Source organism: Nicotiana tabacum, chromosome 15 (genome assembly GCF_000715075.1).
Source record: "Nicotiana tabacum cultivar K326 chromosome 15, ASM71507v2, whole genome shotgun sequence".
Classification (NCBI taxonomy): domain Eukaryota; kingdom Viridiplantae; phylum Streptophyta; class Magnoliopsida; order Solanales; family Solanaceae; genus Nicotiana; species Nicotiana tabacum.
The window spans coordinates 11,779,365-11,798,758 of NC_134094.1; the positions used below are offsets into that span (position 1 = coordinate 11,779,365).

Below are 19,394 nucleotides of genomic sequence, written 5' to 3' on the forward strand. Positions count from 1 at the left end.
ATCTTTCTTATTCTTCGGAGGTAGCAAGTCCTGGATATCTTTGACTTTTGATGGGTCAAACTCAATCCCTCGGCGATTGACGATGAATCCTAACAATTTTTCGACAGGGACTCCGAAGGCACACTATGCAAGATTCAGTTTCAGATTGTACCTTCGAAGTCGATCGAAGAATTTCTTCATATCCGCTATGTGATCCGTACTCCTTTTAGATTTGATGATTACGCCATCCACGTACACCTCTATTTCCGTGTGTATCATGTCATGGAAAATGGTTGTCATGGCTCTCATGTAGGTGGCTCCAGTGTTCTTCAGACCAAACGATATCATTTTATAACAGTATATTCCCCATGGTGTGATGAAGGCTGTATTTTCGGCATCCCCTTCATCCATCCAGATCTGATGGTATCTTGCGAAGAAATCTACAAAGGATTGGAGTTCATGCTTGGCACAGTTGTCAATCAGTATGTGTATATTGGGCAATGGGAAATCATCTTTTGGACTTGCGCTATTTAGATCTCGGTAATCAACACACACTCTGACTTTCCCGTCTTTCTTCAGAACCGGCATAATGTTGGCCAACCAAGTCGGGTATTCGGCCACTCTAAGAACCTTGGCTTTGATTTGCTTGGTGACCTCCTCTTTTATCTTCAAACTCATATCCGGCTTGAAATTTCTGAGTTTCTGCTTTACCGATGGACACATAGGATTGTTGGGTAGCTTGTGAGCCACTATGGATGTGCTCAAACCAGTCATATCGTCGTAGGATCATGCAAAGACATCTTCATACTCTTTTAGGAATCTGGTGTACCCTTCCTTCTCTGACGGTAATAGGTGAATGCTTATGCGTGTTTTCTTGACCATTTCGGAATCCCCTAAGTTAACGGTCTCAGTTTCCTCCAAATTAGACTTTGGTTTGTTTTCAAAGTTTTCCACTTCTCTGACGATTTTCTCAAGTATTATATCATTTTCCAGATCCTTTGAATCACTATCCTTATGTTGCGTTGTCTCATTACATGTCACAGTCGTAGATTCTTCGGGATAGGTAATAATAATGTTGTAAAGAAAATGCAAAGAATAATAATAAATACAAAAAGTAGTAATGCATTAATAAAATCTTAAAAACATCAACAAGTGCGGCTCGATGATTCGAGCAATTATTTCAAAACAAAATACTGAAAATGTCTCAAATGCTCAAAACTATTTTTAAACTAATTAATGCTAATTTACCAGGCTACCCAGGAACTCGACGGTCCCGGGATGGTGCAGCAGTCCAGTTTTTGAGAACAACTCCTTTCTCCATGGTTTGAATGGTAAGGTCTTCCTCCTCCTATTCCTCAACTATTGCACTGCAGTCCATATTTTCTTCATATAGAAACAACTTCCTCATGCCATCTAAGACTTCATCTTCCTCCGATCCCCACATCATGTCAGTTTGATGGAACGTCTGGTGCAGAGGTAGTACCGGTTGTTCCAATGGATAATACGGACCACGCCATGGTGGCGACCAATCCTGGTATTCTTGCCAAGTGTATTCATATCCGAGTCCGAAAGTCGTGCCATGACGCCGCGGTTGTACGGGCTTGGTGATCCCTTGAAGGTTTTTTCCAAGACCTTTGCCACGTTCATACCCTGTCCATAACAGTATGCTTTCTATCTTGTTGCTTCACCATTAGTCTTTCTTAATAGCGTTGACTCGCTTAATACGATGGTATGTTTCTCCACCCAACTTCTTCCTGTTTTCGATGACTGGAACGGTTTGATTGGCGTAGATGTGGTTACTTTCATCTCTATGAATAATCACCTCCTGATGATTTCACTCGAACTTCACAGCCCGATGCTGAGTTGAAGCTACTGCCCCGGCGGTATGTATCCAGGGTCGTCCCAACAATAGGTTGTAGGTAGCAGATATATCCAGCACTTGGAACTCGAGATCAAACCAGGTAGCTCCCATCTGTAGGCTGAGGTTGATTTCTCCGATGGTGGCTCTTTGAGATCCATCAAACGCCTTCACATTTATGTTTCCCATCTGTATCTCGTGCAAGCCTTTACCTAATCTCTTCAGAGTAGTTAGTGAGCATATGTTGAGACTTGAACCCCCATCTATCAGGACCCTAGCGATGAACTTATCCTCAAATTGCACCATGATGTGTAGTGCCCTATTGTGACTTAGTCCTTCTGGTGGTAATTCATCCTCATGAAAGATAATTTTGTGGCTCTCCAATACCTGCTCGACCATATTAACCATCTCTCCACTAGTGATGTCGATGGGTACATAAGCTTCACTCAGCACTTTCATCAAGGCATTCCTGTGTGTATCGGAGTTTTGCAGCAGTGACAAGATGGATATCTAAGCGGGAGTTTTGTTCAAATAGTCGACAATAGAGTATTCTCTAGCTTGTACTTTTCTCCAAAGGTCATCACTGCCAGTCTCAACAATAGGCGGCTTAGATGCAGCTTCCTTGCTTGTTCCTCCCAGGTTCTCAGGTGTATAAACTCTGCCAATTCTAGTTATGCCTTGTGCCGCACCTGTTTCCTCCATTTTTAATTTTCCCTTTCTCCTTGCTTTCGTAACATAATCCCATGGGATGGCATCAGAATTGTAAGATGGCGTAGGAGCTACCATCATAGTGAAGGGTGTAGTTACCTCGACTTTAAACAGTGCTTGGGTTTGTACCACAACGGGTGTGAGGGTGACCAGAGACGTTTTAGGATCATCTCCTTCTCGAATGAGTCCGATTGACCCCTTCGGATCCTATTCCTCATCAGTCTCTATCACATTCACTCCCTCACCTCTATTATCTAGTAGAGGATTGTTACGAACATTTGGTGCAGCTTTCTTTGCCTGTATGACCTTAGTGTCGATCAGCATCTGAATCTTGTCTTTCAGTGTGCGACACTCATCAATGGTATGACCTTTCATGCCTGAATGATAGGCACATATTTTGTTGGGGTTAATCCACTGAGAAGAATTTTCCATGGAAACGGCAGGAATGGGAGTGACATAACCGGCAGCCTTCAGTCTCTCGTATAGTTTGTCTATGGGTTCAGCAATTGGGGATTGGATTGCTTTGATGGACTCCGGGAATCTGGGCATAAGGGTGGTCGTTTGTTGAGTTTTGGGGATCAGGAGTAGGTTGTGGTGCGTTCTGGGGAGTGTGATAAGTGGTGATTTGTGGGTATTGAGTTGGATAATGGTAGTGTTGTTGAGGAGTAGGTACTGGTGGAGGGTAAAGGTTCTGAGGAGGTATGGGGTGCTGGTGTGGTGCAAGAGGATTTGATGGTGTATTTTGGTTTTATGTGTTTTGTGGTGGTGTTTTTGTTCTGGGTAGTCAGATTTTGCTGGTTAATATCGGGGACATTGAGGGTGAGGGAAAGGTTTACCAAATTCCGGACCTGCTCAAGTTCACCTTGTATTTCCAGGATTTTCTATTCTAGATGTAAGACCAATTCATTTTGTGCAGGTGTATTTCAGCCATCTGAAGTTTCGACGTTCTCTGCCATGGCAGTATTGTCTTTCCTGATACCGCTCAAATCATCTATTTTCCCTTTCCCTTTGCTTTTGTTTTTAGGATCGCTTGGTGGAGGAGGAGGTGGAGGACCTCTGGATCTAGTGTGATATGCTGACGATGCCAGTATGCATGAACCAACCTTGGGGAATGAGAATAATCAAAAGAAAGAAAAATCAAAAAGTAACCAAGTTAGTAAGGGATATTGAAAGAATACTTAAAGTATTAAACATGTTTCGTGCAATAATTCGCGTCCTAATTTGGGGACCTCATTGTGCCCAAGGTAGGCCTAAGCGACATATAGACTTGGAGAAAATCGATGCCAATAATTGCGTCATTTCATTTATGTGAAGATGAGTCAAACCCTTACTAAATTGACAATAATAATAAAGTTACTAATGGCATTTAGCCTTATTACAATCAAAATTTAAAACTAAGCTAGAAAATAGTAAAGAACATCATTTCATAATCTACTTGGTCCTTGAAGGACCTTCTCCGTGCTTGGCTCTTTTGACTCCATCAATCACGTTTCCCAGATCACGCATATCCAATAATAAGCAAGCTTTTTCTAGATGCCCCCATTCACTGCCATTCGTATTTTGACAATCTAAAAGCCTATTTCTCATCGTCCCCTCAAACTCCATCAATTCTTGTTCCAGATATTCCAATCTCTCTGTTGACTTAGTGGCAATTTCCCTCCATTCGTTTATTGCCTCCATGTCCACTTTGTGTTGTTCCAGATGTCTAGCTTCACACTCGAAAATCCTTTTACGTAGCCTCCTATACTTAACCTGTGCCTCAGCAACATCATCTATGATCATGTTTTTCAAATTGACTCCTGGCTTGACGTCTCCTGCTATATTGTCTACCAACCATGATGGGTAGAAGTACACATGACTGGCATGATACCTGTCTGGCTCAATGATTTCTTTTTCCACAATGATCTTTTGGTTCCACATATGTTGTGCCTCGAACTTGAATGGAATGACATCCCCTTTGAAATCTGCATTGTACTGGACCATGTTGGAAAATCGAGGTATGACCTATTTTCTCCCCGCTTGTCTCATTACCATTATAAGAGCATAAGGATAGATTCCTCGCAACCCGAATAGTACCAGATAAGTAGTCTCTCTTGACATGATGATGAACTCAATGCTAGGGAATCATTCAAACATCCAATGTACCTTCTCGTCTGTCAGATTGTTGAAGAAATGCACCCAACTTATAACATTCCCAGGTTGTGCAAACATGTCTAGGAAAAATATCATTTTATTTAGGTGATGGTAAGCTATGTAGTCATTCAACGGCCGTCGCAAAATCTCTTGACGATATTCTTCCCTCTGAAAGTGTTCAAACAGCCAGACTTGTAGTAACAGAATACAACCTTCGAAGTTTCAGAATCCCTGCTTGCACTGATTTAGGCGCGGTTCATTTCAGCTAAGATCATGGGGATGATGGTATAAGTTTGTCCTTCGATGCCTTCCATCAAAGTCCTGGCGACCATGGCTAAATGGGTATGAATCCTTCCCCCTTTCATTGGAAATATCAACAACCCTAAGAAGAAGACGATGAACACATAAACCCGGCGGTGCGTCCAAACCAAGAAAGTAATGGCGAGTTCATCATTATGAAGACGATATGACTTACTATGCCCATAATGCTCGTAAAGAAATTCAAAAGGAATATATGATTTCTTTAAACAGAGCAACTGATTTTTCTTAAAACCCAGCATCTTTAGAAAACCGCGAGGAGTGCGATTCTCTAGTACTAGTAATCCCAGAATATCCCATGGCAACTTAGCGAATCCTCCAATTGCTTCTAAGAGAGAAGTCATTTCTATGTCACCAAATCGGAAGACAACTCTTTTCTCATCCCAGAACATGGTAGAGGCCTCAATCAATGCCCTGTTCGGTCAGATGTTAAGCAAGGATGGCAGGTCACCAATTACTCTTCTCACATGATTCTTGTCGCAAGGTGCAAGATCTTTCCACCAGTCAAGTAGTAAATGTGGGATGTTTTGGACCATGCCGAACCTAGGAACTTCGTGCTTCATTTTCTGCAAACAAATAAAGGTTAGCCCTTTCCCCCTCCAGGTTTGACTACTTATGCAATAATGATCAACACATTGGCACATTTTCTCCAAGTAATGCACATAACATGATAGTGTCCATTGGGATTGTGGAAATCCCGTCGGATTTTGGAAAAGGTTTATCTTAGTGGGTTGTTATGTTAATAAAGTTCTAACCTGTACTAGGTTTAGCATGATGCATGTGCATTTCACATTGGAGTAAGGTTTCTAGAATGGTCTGGACTAGTACTCTCAAGTGGACAACTTGAGAGGGAAAGGCACGAGACCGTCGATTGCACCGTTGATCGACTAGTCTACCACAAATAAGTCTTTTCGATTTAAAAAAGGGCAGTTTTGGAATAGCGCAGACACTCATCAAGTGTCGCTATGTTGATTATTGGCACAGGTGGAGTATGATGTGGAGCATGCTTTATGCAGAGATAATAACACATTGTCATGTATTTGCATGATAAAATATGTAAAAGCAGTAAATACAATAGTGAAGTAAACATGAAAATGTAGCAAAGAAAGACAAAAGGAAGAAGTCAATTTAGTTTGTGGAATATATGTAGGAATGTAATAAAGCAGGTAAGGAAGTAGGTATAGCACTTTTGACAAGATGAAGATGGGTCATAGCAAATAAAGGTAAATAGGAAAGAGTTGTGCGTGTCATAGCAAATAAAAGTGAGTAGGGGAAGGGATGTGCATATCATAGCAAATTTAACAAATAGAGATGGGTAAGGGAAGGGATGTGCATATCATAGCAAATTTAACAAATAGAGATGGGTAAGGGAAGGGATGTGCATGTCATAGCAAATAAAGGTGAGTAGAGAAAGGGATGTACATGTCATAGAAAATAAAGGTGAGTAGGAGAAGGGGTGTGCATATCATAGCATATTTAGACCAATAAAGGTGAGTAAGGGAAGGGATGTACATGTAACAAAGAAAGCAATCCACATAAACCAAGTTCATTATGGTAAGAGCCTATGTGTAGTTCCCCAGCAGAGTCGTCATGCTGTCGTACCTCGTTTTCTCGCGAAAGCGGGCTTTGACGTATGGCAACTCTTTTAAATGGAGGATAGGTATTAAAAGAGAAGAGTTGTCACCTAATATTTTTTTAAGGTGCGTTAGGGCACCTATTTTGCAGATAACTCTGTTTGACTAGTTGAAGCCACCCAAGATTAGGTAAGGGCTCAAATTACCTCAAAGAGAAGGTGTTAGGCACTCTTCGAGGTCCACAACTGTGGGTCTCGGCCGAACTTAACATTATGTGGATTATGTCATTAGGCTAAGTGATCATATAACAAAGAAATATAAAACTTGGAAGAATTTTATTATAACACATGGGAATTGGTACAAATCTTAATGACTACGATGATATAACTTATATTAGTTTATATTAAATGACTAAGTGTAGATAACAAATGCATAAAATAAAAGGAGTAGGGTCCTAAGTTTTTTGCCTAAAGGATCACCCCGTGCAACATAAATAATACTTCACAACTCCCTTATGATAGGGGTTGCTCATATTATTCAGCGGGCATAGACTCTCATCTCCTGCTATCCAATTACTATGTTAAAGTTGTTTACTTAAAGGCGCTTTAATTCAATTATAAATCTTACCCTATGCGTGCACTATCCGTCCCATGCCTATGGTCCAGGAGGCTTTGGACCTCTATTTGGGTGGTTCTAGACTTACCTCTTTTACTAATTTCCCCATCTATTCAGTTTACAAAAAAATTATTACAGACACAAAATTAATGAATACAACTGCGAATTTTACATATTAAAATATTACAGGCCCAGTACATAACAGGCCCAAAAGATAATAACCCAGTAAAGCCTGGGCCTTCAACGGGCTCTTTCCTCATACATCCAGAAAACCCAGATCCAAATACACCCAAAAACCTCAGACTATATCAATTGATCAACTCAAACTCACACAAGAATCCACACTAGGCCCAAAGGGAAGACCTTCTTACCCATCAATAACAAACGAACAACTTAACCACATAAATTAACAAATTATGCATGACAACCAAGTAAACCTACTAACAGTGGTTATAGGAAATAGATACAGAATTATAAACATATTGGCAGGATTCACATAAGGCATATTAGAACTTGCATTTTAGAAACAAAGGGGTTTTGAACATGAAAACTAGGAGAATTAGTAGAGCTCTTTAACATGGTAAATTTGACATAGAAAACTAACATCATAGGTTCATGATCGAGTAATTATTCAACAGAGAAGAGTATGTAGCATGTTGAACTCATTAAAAAGGTTAAGGAAGGCAAGTTTACATACATACTGATTCCCAGCAATCAAGACATTAACCAACATGGGTCAAAGATAGATTTTAAACAGGTGAGTCATATTATAAACAGTTATTGTCAGAGAGATATGCAATTCCATATGAGAGTGACCACAGGCAGCATGGCAACACTAATAGCAATGGCCTACTATAAACCTCAACAGGGTCCTAACTCATGAGATCGTGCAACACTTAAAAGGGAGGGAGACAAGTAAGCATAACTATTTACACCCAATTGCCTAGATAGCAAGAAGAACTAACATAGCAATTCTATCCTAGAATTAATCTTTAACCAAACATGCAACAGAGCTTGAGTGAAAACATGCTTTAGCTAATAAACATAGCCTCAGAGGTCTATCTTATTCGACAAAAGGACTTCACAAAATCTAGAATACCAACATATAAATACAGGATATAGTAGAGAACACACATTAGTCTAAAAAAACAAACTAAGAAAAGTTGGAATCCATTCTAATAATGAGAGCATCTCACATGTACTGAAACCTAATGAATTCAACTAACAAAGAACATGGAATTGCAAAGGATTATAAAACAATATCATAACAATACAATATCAGGTACTCATAAGAAACTGAATCATGCCTACAGAATTTAAACATCACGAACACATAGAACAAATAGAGATAAACAGAAAGAAAATAGTTAACATTGCAAGGGTTAAGAAAACTAACCAGTAATAAAATTAAACGAGCAAAAGAATAATAAGGATTTAGAATACTGGTAGCAAGAACCTTCAGAGTTCACAAGAGTCTCGAAAGGGCTCTGAGCAGTGCTTGCACCGGAGAAGGTTCATAATACTATGGCATTGGCTTTCAGCCAGCCAAGGATTCAAGAGTTTCAGAAAATATCAAGTATCTTAGAAGAAGTGAACGAGTGAGAGAAGAACATAGTGAGTGCAATAGCAGTAAAAAATTAGGTTTCTAAAGGGAAATTGGGGAGAGGTTTATATAGTAGTCAAAATCAACATCCAAACAAGGAAACGTAATTAATCGAACATAAAGAAGGAAATAGAAGCATGCGAAATCGTTCAGAATAAATTTAAGAGAGAATCAAGCAAACCCTAGTTCAAAAGGGAAAGCACGGATGGTCAAAAATCTCACTGAATCGGACTATATAGCATGATAGTGAGTGCATATAGATGAAATATTGTCTAAATCTCAGAGGTTAAAGGCGATGGAACCCGATTTGGGGACTGATACTTGCCAAAATTGGGGCAAGTACTATGTAACATCATAGTCTTGTAGGAAACAGTGAGATGATCCCTAAAAGGTAATAGGAACGTAGTAAGAATTCATGATTTGATTGGATTTGGAAGAGATTAAAATGAGGCGGCTAGGGTTTGAGAGGGGAGAGTAGAGAGGATTTTAGGGCGGCAGTCTCGGAGAAATGGGGTTAGGGTTTGGGTGAGGGGATATAAGGAAGGTGAGGGGAATTATTATGGGTCGTTGATCATTTGAGATCAACGGCCAGGACCAAAATGGGAGTGGGGTGGGTTTAAAATAGGTCATGACCGGATTTTTAAAAGGGTTATTTGGTTTGGGCTGCTGGACGTTTAATGGGGATGGATCAACTGCTTTGGGCATGGTTTGGTTCGAAATTAGCCTAAAATTAGGCTAGGAGTTAAATACACGAAATTGTTTAAATAAAAAAATCAATAAATAATAAAATATTACTTATGTAATAAAATAACTGAAAATAATAACTTAACATTATAAAAAACATAAAAATGCTATTGTATCATGAATAATGTAATAATTATAATTATGCATAACATATAGGCTATTATTGCAAAATTGTGTAAATAGCTTAAAAATACAAATATAATTATGAAAAATGAAGTAAAAACAATTATGAAACATATATGCAGATTCAAAATAGTAATTTGGATGATTAAGTCATCGCAAATAATTTAAAGGGATAACTAATAAATATTCAAGTAATTACAATGCAAAAATAATAATTTTAAAGCTCTAAAAATTGTGAAAAATATATGTATAATTCTTGTAAATTAAATAATAATGCAAAATGATATTTTGAAAATACATATACTATTTGAAAAAACATAGGATAATTCTTCTCATGGCGATTTAGCTGACGTGAAGCATATGCAATAACTCGCCCCTCCTGCATCAATACACAACCCAAACCAACGCGTGAAGTGTCGCAATTCACAGTATACATCCCTGAACCGGAAGGCAACACTAACACCGGTGCTGAAGTCAATGCGATTTTGAGCTTCTGAAAGCTCACCTAACAATCATTGGACCATCAGAACGGAGCACCCTTCTGGATCAATCTAGTCAAAGGTGCTGCAATAGATGAGAAGCCCTCCACAAACCGTGATAATAACCTACTAACCCCAAGAAGCTCCTGATCTCAGTCGCCGTAGTAGGACAAGGCCAACTTTGACCTGCCTCGATCGTTTTGGGATCTACCTTAATACCCTGCCTGATACAACATGCCCCAAGAATGCTACAGAATCTAGCCAAAACTCACACTTGGAGAACTTAGCATATAGCTTATGTTCTCACAATGGTCTGAAGTACCACTCTCAAATGCTACTCGTGCTCCTCCATGCTATGCGAGTAGATCAAAATATCATCAATGAAGACAATGACAAACTAATCAATATATGGCTTGAACACCCGATTCATCAAATCCATAAACGTCGTTGGGGCGTCAGTCAAACCAAAGGACATCACTAGAAACTCATAATGGTCATATCTAGTCCGGAAAGCCGTATTCGGAACATCCGAATCCCGAATCTTCAACTTATGGTACACCGATCTCAAGTCGATCTTAGAGAACACCCTGGCACCATGCAACAGGTCAAGTAAATCATCAATATGCGGCAATGGGTACTTGTTCTTGATGGTAACTTTTTTCAACTGGCGGTAATCAATGCACATCCGTATAGTCCCATCTTTCTTCTTCACAAATGACACTGGTGCACCATAAGGCGATACACTCGGTCCGACGAACCCCTTTGCTAGCAACTCCTCAAGTTGTTCCATAAACTCCTTTAACTCTTTCGGAGCCATGCGGTACGGTGGGATAGAGATAGGCTGGGTACCTGGAGCCAAATCAATACAGAAATCGATATTATGATCGGGTGGCATGCCTTAAAGATCAGAAGGAAACACATCGGAGAACTCCCGAACTACGGGCACTGAATCAATCACCGAAGTCTCTGCAGTAGTATCCCGAACATAAGCTAGATAAGCCAAACAACTCTTCTCGACCAAGTGTCGAGCCTTCAGAAAAGAAGTAATTCGACTAGATGTATTGACAGACGAACCCTTCCACTCCAATCTAGGCAAATCTAGCATCGCCAAGGTAACGGTCTTGGCATGGAAATCAAGGATGGTGTGATACGCTAAGGTTCTGCGAGCTTGCACCCGCGGCTGGCTTTCCGCATGTGCAATTGCACCATAAGCTGGATGCTTCAGCCATTTCCTCTAAATCCAAACTTGGTCCGAGCCTCATCCGATTAACACCCGGGGGCCCCGTCCGAACATACCAACAAGTTTAAAATCATAAAACGAACTCGCTCGAACTCTCCAAACGCACAAAATAATATTAAAACTAAGAATCACACCCCAAATCAATTGAATCAAAAATATGAACTTCAAGTTCTTCTAACTCACTCCGAATGCACCGAAACGTATTTAAACTACTCGGAATGATGCCAAACTTTGCGTGCAAGTCATAAATGACATTATGGAACTATTCCTGATCTCAAAATCCCAATTGGACCTCGATAACACCAAAACCTACTCCAAACCAAATTTAAAGAACTTTGAAACCTTCAAAGAGCCAACTTTCACTATTAGGCGCTGAAACCCTCCTGAGTCGTCCAAAATCCGATCCGAACATATGCCCAAGTCCGAAATTATCCTACGAACCTATTGGAACCGTCAAATCCCGATTTCGAGGCCGTTTACTCAAAACGTTGACCGAAGTCAAACTTAGTCTTTTTGGTCAACCTTAAGGAACCAAGTGTTCCTATTTCAACCTGATACCTTCCAAATCCCGAACTAACCATCCCCGCAAGTCATTAAATAATAAAAGCACATACGGGGAGTCTTATTTATGGGAACGGGGTTCTAAAAAGTAAAACGGCCGGACGGGTCGTTACAAACAAGTCCTAATCCCTCAAGTCAAGGTTAACCACGACACTTACCTCACTCTGCAATCAACTCAGAGTTCTACCGGGGCCTTTCCTCTAGAATCCGCCTCCAAACCAATTGAATCTAACTAAAATCGACTCGATAATATCAAATAATATTAAAGAAATCAATTACAATACAAAAAGTTAGGATTTTTACACTTTTTCTAAAGAGTCAAAAAAAGGTCAACCACATGCCCGCTTGGTCCAACCCCGAGATTCGGATCAAAACCCGATGACCCATTCACCCCCGAGCCCGATTAAGTAATTTATTTCAAAATCCAACCTCAATTCGAGGTCTAAATTCTAATTTTACAAAAATTCCTAATTCTACCCAAATTCCCAATTTCCACTATGAAAATCCTAGGTTTAATGATGAAAACTTATGAAATGTAATGGGTAAATGAAATAAAGTAGATTAAGGTCACTTACCAATGAATTGAGGAAGAAAAATTCTTGGAAAAATCGCCTCTAAGGTGTTTAGGGTTGGGAATTTGAAAAAATGAGCTAAAATCCCGTCTAACTCATTTTTTACCCAGTTATGGATGTTGCATTTGCGATATTTTGTTCGCAATTGCGAGAAAGAGGTCGCAAATGCGAACTCCTCTCAGAAACCCAGTCATCGCAAATGCAATATTTTGGTCGCAAATGCGAACCCCAAGCCCTCGCAAATGCGGACCACCTCTTTGCAAATGCAAAGATTGCCAAGAACATGCTGAGTCGCAAATGCGACTCTGCCTTCGCAAAAGTGGAAATAGCAAGTTCGCAAATGCGAACTTTACCTCGCAAATGCGAGACTCCCCCAGTCAGCCTATGCTCGCAAATGCGAAGCCTTGTTCGCAAAAGCGAGGCTCGCAAAGCCTGATCTCGCAAATGCGAGACCTGCAACAAAACACCAGTAACAAATAAGGCATTAACTATTCTATCAAGTCCAAAATCACTTTGTGGCCTATCCGAAACTCACCCGAGCCTTCGAGACTCCAAACCATACATATATACAAGTTCAAAAATATCATACGAACTCGCTTGCGCGATCAAAACACCAAAACAATACTTAGAACTACGAATCGGACACCAAACCGAATGAATTCTTTAAAGAAACTTAAGAACTTTTATTTTTTGCAACCGGACATCCAAATCACGTCAAATCAGCTCCATTTTGCACCAAATTTTACAGACAAGTCATAAATACTAAAATGGACCTATACAAAGTTTCGGAACCGAAATCCGAACCCGATAGCAACAAAGTCAAACAATGGTCAAATTTATGAATTCTTTAAGCCTTTAAACCTATAATTTTCAACAATTCGATTTCAGGCATACGCCCAAGTCCCACATCAAGATACGGATCCGTTTGCTCAAAATGTTGACCGAAATCAACTCAAATGAGTTTTAAAGCATGAATTCACATTTAAATCACTTGTTCACATAAAAGCCTTAAAAAACGGACTGCGCACGCAAATCGAGGAAGGATAAACGGAGCTATTTGAGGTTTTAAAACACAGAATTAAGGGTTAAAACTCTAGATGGCCTATTAGTTCATCAAATTTTAGTTAAAAATAGAACTCATAATTTCATAATAAAAATACAAAAATATAAAGATACTATTAGGATATTATATATAACATAAGCATATTATATATAAAACACAAATTAATAATTATTAAAATTATTGGTAGGTTTTTTATAAATAGGTTTTTTATAAAAATAATAGGTGCTTATCTCTTTATACTTTTGATGAATTCAAAATAATAATTTTGTCAAAAAAATTATATTATTTAAAATTTCAGTAAACTACATAATGAGAAAACTAAAGAAATATTACAGTAGAAAAGAATATACCAAACGAGGGGGATAAAGATAATTTAATGATATTTATATTTTGATAGATTAAAATAAAAGATAAATAAATAACACTCGAAAAAATTATCAATAAATTTATATAATTGAAGAATTTTTAACAGTATAACATAAGTTTAAAAAGAAAAATATTTTCAGAGAGCCAAAATATATATCTATGTTATATTAAAAGAGAAGTAGTATCAAAATATTAATCCAATTAACAAGTTAATCACATTAGTAAATGTATAGTACTAAGTGCTTGCTAATTTAATAATAAAATAAATAAGGAACAAATAATTTATTTGATTACTATATGATGTGTATCCTTTGATTTTGTATAAATTTTGTTATATTTCTGCTCACTATATTAAATAATAAAATACAACTAATATTTATTAAAATAATATGATATATTAAATCATAATTTTATAAGATTAATATTCTGTCAAATTATCCGTGCATCGCTCGGGTTGTACACTAGCTGTTTGTTATAATTATAGTAGATTTTACACAAATTTATGATACGCATCGAAAGTACTATATCCAGATGAACATGATATTAATATGTTACATCCGCCCCTGGCCACAACGATATTGATACATTATGACATATGAGAACATCAACGAGGACATGCTCCTGCTTCTGAAATGCCATAAACAACCTCCTCTAACTAGTTGGTAATCGGTTGGAGTTTCTTTGTTAGCATTATCTTAGTTGGAGAAAAAGAAGCATTAAACTCTTTATCAGGAAGTCGACCTTCTAAACCATGTGCCCAATTGTTCTTCAAGAAGGCGAGTAAGAGGCTCGGGTTAGGAAGAAATCCAACCAGTGTTGCACACTAAATGAGGGATTTCACTCTTTGGTCCGAGCCTCAGATTCATGATACTCCTTTTGTCCCATTTATATCACAGAGAGCATCACATCAAAGTTGAAAATTCAAATAGTTAAATATATTGAATTCTTGAAGTTGTGTAGAATAATATTATTATAAGAATAATGAAAATCTTGGGACATTCCAAAATGGAGCAGGCAATACCTCTTTGAAAATAGTGCTTTTTCCTGAACTTTCAAGTCCAAGTAAAAGTAGCTTCTGAACTTTTTTTTGCTCTGAATAATTTGGTGGTATAATTGTTAAGTTCATCCCCCTGTCCATGGGGCTGACCATAAGGTACGGGCAACAGTAGAAGGGAGCAGATAAAGAGCGTTGACGCCTGTATAACAAACAAAATCGAATATTTAATAAAAGACTAGCCTGACTAACAAAATCAATAGTTCAGCCTAAATCAACTTCTTTTTCTACCTTTTCCCATATGTCACCCATCTCATATTGCTTTTTCCTTCTCCCTCATACTGACCGTCATTATATACCACAAAGTGAGTGTCACGAGGACATTGCACATTTGCAAGGTGAAATAAAAGATAAGAATGATTTGCTGCAGAAGAGCTGATGAGAATATGCAAAAATTTCCATTTAAACAAGAGAAGAATCATTTAGCCAAGAGCGTTAGCTGAATGTGACATAGACACATGCACAATTTGCCAAGTAAACCATCTCATATCAGCATTACAATTAGTGGTAAATTTTTTTCTTAATCTTCAAATAAGTTCTCGTCAGAAGATTCGCTCGACACCCATATCCTTGGCAAAATCAAGTTTTTTCTTAATGGATTTCTCATCAGTCATCATCATATCTGATGCAAAGTTGTACTCAACAGTTAGCACTTAGCATTGTCTTAATTTTATAAGTTCTTGCCAATGCAGGATTTTCATGTGGCTGGAATTCATGGCATTCAACTCACCATACCTGGAAAAACTAGTCATATGCTATATAAACAAGTCTATTGCAGTAAGTTCATTTCCGGGAAATAAAAATCTGCACTTTTCTTATGTTTGTGTTAATAACATAGGACAACAGAAAAAAACCCTTGGTCACATAATGAATCATGAAATACTGCTTTCAACCTTTAACTTTCCATAGTGCAAAAACATGATCATGGTTCTGCAACATGAATAGAAGTTTACGTAACATGTAGAGCAAGATTTCTTACATGAGGATCAGAGAATAAACACACTGTTGCTTAGACATGAAGAACTACTAACAACTCCTTGGATACAGACAAGCAGAATCCTAACCATATCTGTCAGCTACAAACCAGTTTCTAAATGAAACAACAGCTGTTAAGTACATCGCAATCAATACAAACAAGAAGGCACAAAGATTATCGATAACAAAAGACAACTGAAGCGTGCAAAGAGGATCTTGGAAAGCTTAGGAACTCTTGTTCCACTTCAACATAATCCCGGGGCACATCACTCCCTTCATATTTGGCAACAATGACCAACTTTTCTAGAACTGTTGCATTCTCTAGCAAATATTTTACCAATCGAAGTACAAGATCATTTCCACTTAGTTTTCCATGAAAGTTAATGATCTTGATGGTCTTTAGGTGTAGCAATGAGCAGTTTTTATGTGCCTCAAACCTCCTGCTCTGTTCAACCTCTTTTGTGAAACTTAACAGCCGGTCCTGCAGGAAAAATCCGCTATATTAACCAGTTATTCTCCTAAGATGGAAGTAGAAAGTCAAGGAGTTAATTATGGATAGAATTAAAAAGGAGATGAATTTTCAGATTTAAGGAGCATGTCAAGTGCTTAGCAAATGTTACAAAGTGCTTTATGCAAACAACAAATGGAATGTTTGAAAGCTTCATTGAAGCTGATCTTTCATCTCCTCGCGTGAAGGTGAGTACTACTACTATCCCTTGCTAAACATCTTTATCTACAACTACAACAAAGTTGACTGTAGAACTGGATGAGTCAGAGAATTGATAGTAATAAGATGAAGTTTCTGCCAAAGTACTATTTCCTTGAGGAAAATAAATTGAGAGCAGATTTAACAAAGAGAAATTATCAACTTTTAAGACTAAAAGCAGATCCGGAACTCCTTGCAAAGCAGCATTAAAACCCTCAAATACTATTATTTTCACAGATTGGAGAACCCTCCAATACAAAAACACACTTTTTGCTTACTCATTAGAGGCTTATCTCCTACAGTTTTGTCACAGTTGGAGAATCCTCAATCTTCTCTTTACTTGAGGATTGAACCGGTTCAATTCTTACATTGTTTTGCCGTAACCTTTTATTATCATTTATGAAATATACCACCAAGGTGGATCAAATTTTTATAACAAAAATTCAGTGATTGTTTTCTCTTAAGTACTTTAGATAAGAAATATATTGATACATATTGCCTTCTTCTACCATTAATAGTTGCTTGATAAACATGAAATAACAAGAATAAAGGTCTAAAAGGAACGTACTATTGGTTTGTGATTGTTCCAGTCAATGACCAATGTCTCAAGATCCGATGAACTCTGCAGAAAGCTGTAAATTCCAGCAAAGTCCAAGTGCTTTAATGCTGCGTTAAGTTTTAAGAATTTGCAGCCTGATAGTGGAGACCGCCACCCTCTCAACTCCAGTATGGGAAAGCACTTATAAACCAAATACATAAACCAGAATATGTCAAACAAAGGAATGCGACTCACCAAATAAATGACATGCAAATTGTTGAATAATTTGTAAAAACAGCTTGGATTATACGACAGTGTTTTGCCACAAGCCACATCAAAGTGTTCAAGGTTGGTTGGAAATCTAATTTGATTTTTAATCACTTGGAGAAACCGATTTTAAATCAATCACAATTTTAAATATTTCTGTCCATTGCAAACTCTTTATTCTCACAGTTCATCATTAAATTTTTTTGTTCAATAGCCACTGTCCAACCAAATTGGCAATGAGAATGTTATTCTTCAGTAGTTACAAACTTAGTTATCAGATTATCCTACTTAGTGGAACTGTTAGTGTTACAAACGGATAAATTAATAGCAAATAAAAAGTCGCAAAATGAAAAAAGAAAATATGAATAATCAAAGACTCAAGAGTATGAATAAACCTCGATGCACAAGGGACCCAATTCAAGATTCTCGACATGGCCAACGCTGAGAAGAAGTTCCTTCAAATATCTAAACTCCTTCTCCAATTTCTCTTCTTCATCTTTAAATTCAACAAAATCAACATTTAAATGAAGGACTGCAGTGACAAGTGAAGCCACATTGCTCTGCTGCAAGCGTATCTCATTGTATAAGAACCCCGAAAGTACCAAATTTTGAATATACGGGGCAAATATTTCGAGCGGAAGGATATCTTCTTCATGCCATTGATTATAATAAGTAATTTCATCATTTAATATGATCAACTTTCTCAGCTTCACAGAGCTGATTACCAAACGACGAATGCCCAAAACATTATCCAGTTCCAAGCTCTCCAATTTGGGGCAACCTGATAATATTTTTTCCATGGCACAATCCGTCAATTTCAGGCGCCCAATGGAAAGAGAAACAAGACTGCTCCAGTTCACACTACCAGAAGGGTTTAACCCGCAGTTGCGCAAAACCAAATTCCTTAACGACGTATTCTTATACGCAAACTGAGGAAATTTATACACATAATCTGGAAAATTGATAATACAAAATTTAAGTGTAAACTCTTCAACATTAGCAACTTTCATTGCAAAATGTACCCAAAAATCATAATCTTTAACAAGATACTCTTTGTATTTAACGGGAAAAACGCTAAATGCTTTGATTTTCTCGCAAGACCTCCAATAATGAAGCTCTCTATTGATGGAAGCTACGAAAGCAAGAATTTTCTTTTTGGTTCTTTCATCATAGGGGTAATTGAGGACGCCGAAATTGAGTGAAACTGCAACGGACTTCCAAAGAAACCGCCATCGCTGAGATAATACGCTGGTTCTCACAACTTCTTTTCCCTCCAGCAACATAGAGAGGATGTAAAGTAGAATCGCGTCGGGCAAATCACTGAGTCGGTCTCCTTCTCCACTCGCCATGATTTTCCTCTGCATTTCCATGGAGTTTGAACAGCAATGAGTAGAGAAGAAGAATGTAACTGATTTTGTATGTATATTTAAAGTTGCGGAGGGCAATTTCGGATGAAATTTAAATTAATTGAAAAATAGTTACCCTTTCAAAATTAATTGAAATTTAGTAGTATAAAGTTAAATAACGAAGATATTGTTTAAAATACGGAAAATATTATAATATAGCGGACTTCCAGCATCATATATTATAATTTCATACACATTGGTGCTCCAATCTCTATTATATTATGCTGTAACTTTTCGTGTTGCAACAAAGTAGTGACTATTTTTTAATGATTTTACAAACGCGGGCTATTTTTTAATTATCGGTCCGAAAATTGACTAGCCCACACTATTTTCGAGTTTGGGTCAGTGGTCAGAAATTGGGCTTAAAATTTGTTATTAGGCTTAATAATTTTAGTCTGGCCGAAAAAATGAGGCCCGTTCTTTTTTTGGGGGCCCTAATTACCTCAAATACTTAGGTGTGCGTACTTAAAGACAAATTATAATTATATAATAAATATAAGAAATTTACATAA

The 19,394-nt window shown here is 37.8% G+C and overlaps 1 protein-coding gene across 1 annotated transcript; it reads right to left on the reverse strand.

The window, feature by feature from the left end:
* Positions 1-15,979: 15,979 nt before the first annotated feature.
* On the reverse strand, positions 15,980-18,888 carry LOC107791172 (F-box protein At5g03100-like). The gene is made up of 3 exons (XM_075230555.1): positions 17,872-18,888; positions 17,240-17,410; positions 15,980-16,446 (listed from the first exon to the last, which is right to left on the reverse strand). The coding sequence occupies exons 1-3, from the start codon at positions 18,844-18,846 to the stop codon at positions 16,141-16,143; spliced, it is 1,452 nt and encodes a 483-aa protein (XP_075086656.1). The 5' UTR covers positions 18,847-18,888; the 3' UTR covers positions 15,980-16,140.
* Positions 18,889-19,394: the final 506 nt, after the last annotated feature.